At 46.4% G+C, this 3,051-nt stretch overlaps 1 protein-coding gene across 1 annotated transcript; it reads left to right on the top strand.

The window, feature by feature from the left end:
- Positions 1 to 1,881: 1,881 nt before the first annotated feature.
- Positions 1,882 to 2,890, top strand: LOC110594366 (sialic acid-binding Ig-like lectin 14; the record flags this gene model as incomplete). The annotated part of the gene is made up of 3 exons (XM_021705962.1): positions 1,882 to 1,918; positions 2,013 to 2,390; positions 2,612 to 2,890. Coding segments are annotated over exons 1-3 (694 nt in total), but the record flags the coding sequence as incomplete, so codon positions are not given.
- Positions 2,891 to 3,051: the final 161 nt, after the last annotated feature.

Below are 3,051 nucleotides of genomic sequence, written 5' to 3'. Positions count from 1 at the left end.
GAGGAGTTTCTTTTTCAAGGCCCTCTGGTCTTTCAAACCCCGTGGTAGTTTCTTCTTGTTCGAATTTCTTCATTGTCTTCCTTATCTGGGACATCTTATTCCTAAGAAGAACAGTTTAGAAGAAACTTTTAGTGGTGTTATTCAGGCCTCAAAGTAGTTTCAGTTGTTAGATAAAACCTGTTTCACTTACTTAAATTCTACATCTAAACCCTTCAACTTCTTATATACTAAAACTTTGGTATGTATCCCAAACCCCTAAAAACAAACTTACAAATCACTTACATATATACGGTAATGTAAACTTTCACTACACTTATATCTTAGGCCTATGATTGTAAGCTTATACCTATAAAACCTTATATCTAAACACCATAACTACAACTACAAATAATTAGTAAAAATATTCAAAACAATTATTTGCTTAAACAAAATCAGAAACCTCTTTCTACCTGGTATTAGTCACAAATCCTAACCCTAAAAACAAGATCTGTAACCCACGACCAAGCGAAAGAAAGCCCTTTAAACATGCCTCAGAGCCATCACATGGGCAAAAAGGGACATGTCAAACAACGTAGTGGGAAGTGGAAAGATGGACAATGAGTTTTCAGTAGCTGAAAATACTTCTCATAAACAGGGTGTTTTCTTCTTTCACATCTGCACAGAATTCTTCGGGTGTATCAACAGCACAGGCGGAAGACAAAAGGGCCTCAGCTTCCCTCGCCCTGCAGTCCGGGATCTTCGGCCCACCAGGACCCTGTCAATTAGGTGGGCCTCCAAGGCTGGCTCCCAACATTATAGTATAATTTTTCTTGAAAGGATTGAATCAGAAGTCAGTATTTCTTCTGGCACAGTTGATTGAAAATTTTTTTTAATCACTGGTGGTTTATGAAACTTTCTCTTCTGTCACACCTCATTATCAGAAATAAGTATAATTATTGGAGATTATCAGAAATAAGTATAATTATTGGAGATATCTAAAATTTTCCAAGATGATGGTTAAATTTGGTAAATTAGTAAATAATTAATTAAAATGGTGATTAGTATAACTTTTACTAAGTTTCTTTCATAAAACAAGCAGTAACAATTCAGGTGATTTCCACACATTTCTTGGGTTTCTGTCAGGGATCTCAGAAGGGACCCCACAAGAGAGAGCCCTAAAAGTTGAGTGTCATTAGCTCCGTGGTACAAATTTGCTTCTGTAACCTTTAGGGTAGTCCATTTGGTGGGGTAAGGCATTCCCTTTAGACATCCCAATTAGAGGGGGCCCATGGTTCATTCCTGTCCCACAAGACCTTCAGGTCCATGAAGACATAAACTAGACCATATCATATCCCCCAAATCCTCTTAGGGCAAAGTTGCTTCCCCTCTTTCCTGAGTACTCACCCTCTACCAAATTTGGGTTTGAAAATTCCTTTCTTTCTCCCCAGGACTTGAATGATCTAAAGGAAATTAAAAATTATGTTTTTCCAGAACATTCAGTGGTTTCCAGCATAACATGATTCTCACCCCGTCGCCATGATGGGCCCTGGTTTCTCTTTTCTGTCTTGGCATTCACTCTCTTGAGGGATCTCGCTCTTGACTGAAACATCATTTGAGGAGTGTTCACTTCCAGTTTCCCACCTAGACAAGCCTCTCACCTTCTGGGGTTTCAGTATCTTCACCTGTGGCATCCAGTGGGGGTAGGAGGACAGGATGACTTCCCAGACCCACCTGACCTCACAAAAGCTTGTGGTGTCCAAGTTCCCTTTTCGTGGATGGCCGCAGCTCTTGCTCACCCACCGGCTTCCTGTCAGGGCTTTTGTAGCCCCACCTCACATTTAGGGCATTTCCTTCTCTGACAGAGGAACCCAGACCTGGGTTCTGGCCCTGGCTCATGCAGACATGCTGTCCCTGTTGCTGCTGCCCCTGCTGTGGAGGGGTGAGTAGGCTAAGGAAGGAGGGACAGGCAGCGTGGGGGGCAGGGGGTTAGTGGTGGTGGCTGGATCCGCAGCTTAGACTCTGTGTCCCTCCAGGGTCCCTGCAAGAAACTCCAGGGTACAGGCTGGAAGTGCCCAAGTCGGTGACGGTGCAGGAGGGCCTGTGCGTCTTTGTGCCCTGCTCCTTCTTCTACCCCCAGAAGTACCGGCATTCCTATGGCCAACTCTATGGCTACTGGTTCCTGGATGGGGAGAACTCATACTATCCTGCTGCTGTGGCCACAAACAACCCAGACAAAGCAGTGAAGACAGAGACCCGGGCCCGATTCCGCCTCCTTGGGGACATAGGGACCAATAACTGCTCCCTGGGCATCAAAAACGCCAGGATGACAGACTCAGGAAGCTACTACTTTCAAATGGAGAAAGGACAGAATTTCCAATATAAAGATAATAAATTGAATTTGCAGGTGACAGGTATGGCAGGGGCCCCAGCAGAGGACCCTGGGATGTGGAGACCCCATATTAGAACTGAGACAGGACATTAGAACATTCCCTGCTCCAGATCTTGGGTCAAGGGTGGTCAGAAGAGATGCAGCTCTTGGGCCAGCTCAGGACCTGAGGCCTTGGTCACTTTCAGGGTCCCACTGTGCATTTCTCACCCTGGGGGTCCAGGCATCTCCCTGTCTCCTCCTCAGCCCTGACAGAGAAACCTGACATTCAATTCCCGGAGCCTCTGGAGTCCAGCCGCCCCACAGAGCTGAGCTGTAGCTTGGCAGGATCCTGCAAAGGGGGTCAACCTCTCACCTTCTCCTGGACGGGACAGGCCCTTGACTCCCTAGATGCCGAGATCCTCCACTCCTCAGTGCTCACCCTCATCCCGCGGCCCCAGGACCACAATACCAACCTCACCTGTCAGGTGAAACTCCAAGGAGCTCAGGTGACCACGGAGAGAACTGTCCTGCTCAATGTCTCCTGTGAGTAGTGGAAGGGATGACTGGATATCTGAGGGCAGTGGGAGTGAGGTGTGTGTGTGTGTGTGTGTGTGTGTGTGTGTGTGTGTGTGTGTGTGTGTGTGTGTGTGTTAGAAGAGAAAGAGAAGGATAACCTGAGATCACTCATGGGTGGATTTGAACCT

This window comes from Carlito syrichta, unplaced genomic scaffold, assembly GCF_000164805.1.
Source record: "Carlito syrichta isolate Samal-C Ts95f unplaced genomic scaffold, Tarsius_syrichta-2.0.1 Scaffold314858, whole genome shotgun sequence".
In the NCBI taxonomy this organism is placed as follows: domain Eukaryota; kingdom Metazoa; phylum Chordata; class Mammalia; order Primates; family Tarsiidae; genus Carlito; species Carlito syrichta.
This window is presented reverse-complemented; position numbering and strand designations above follow the sequence as displayed.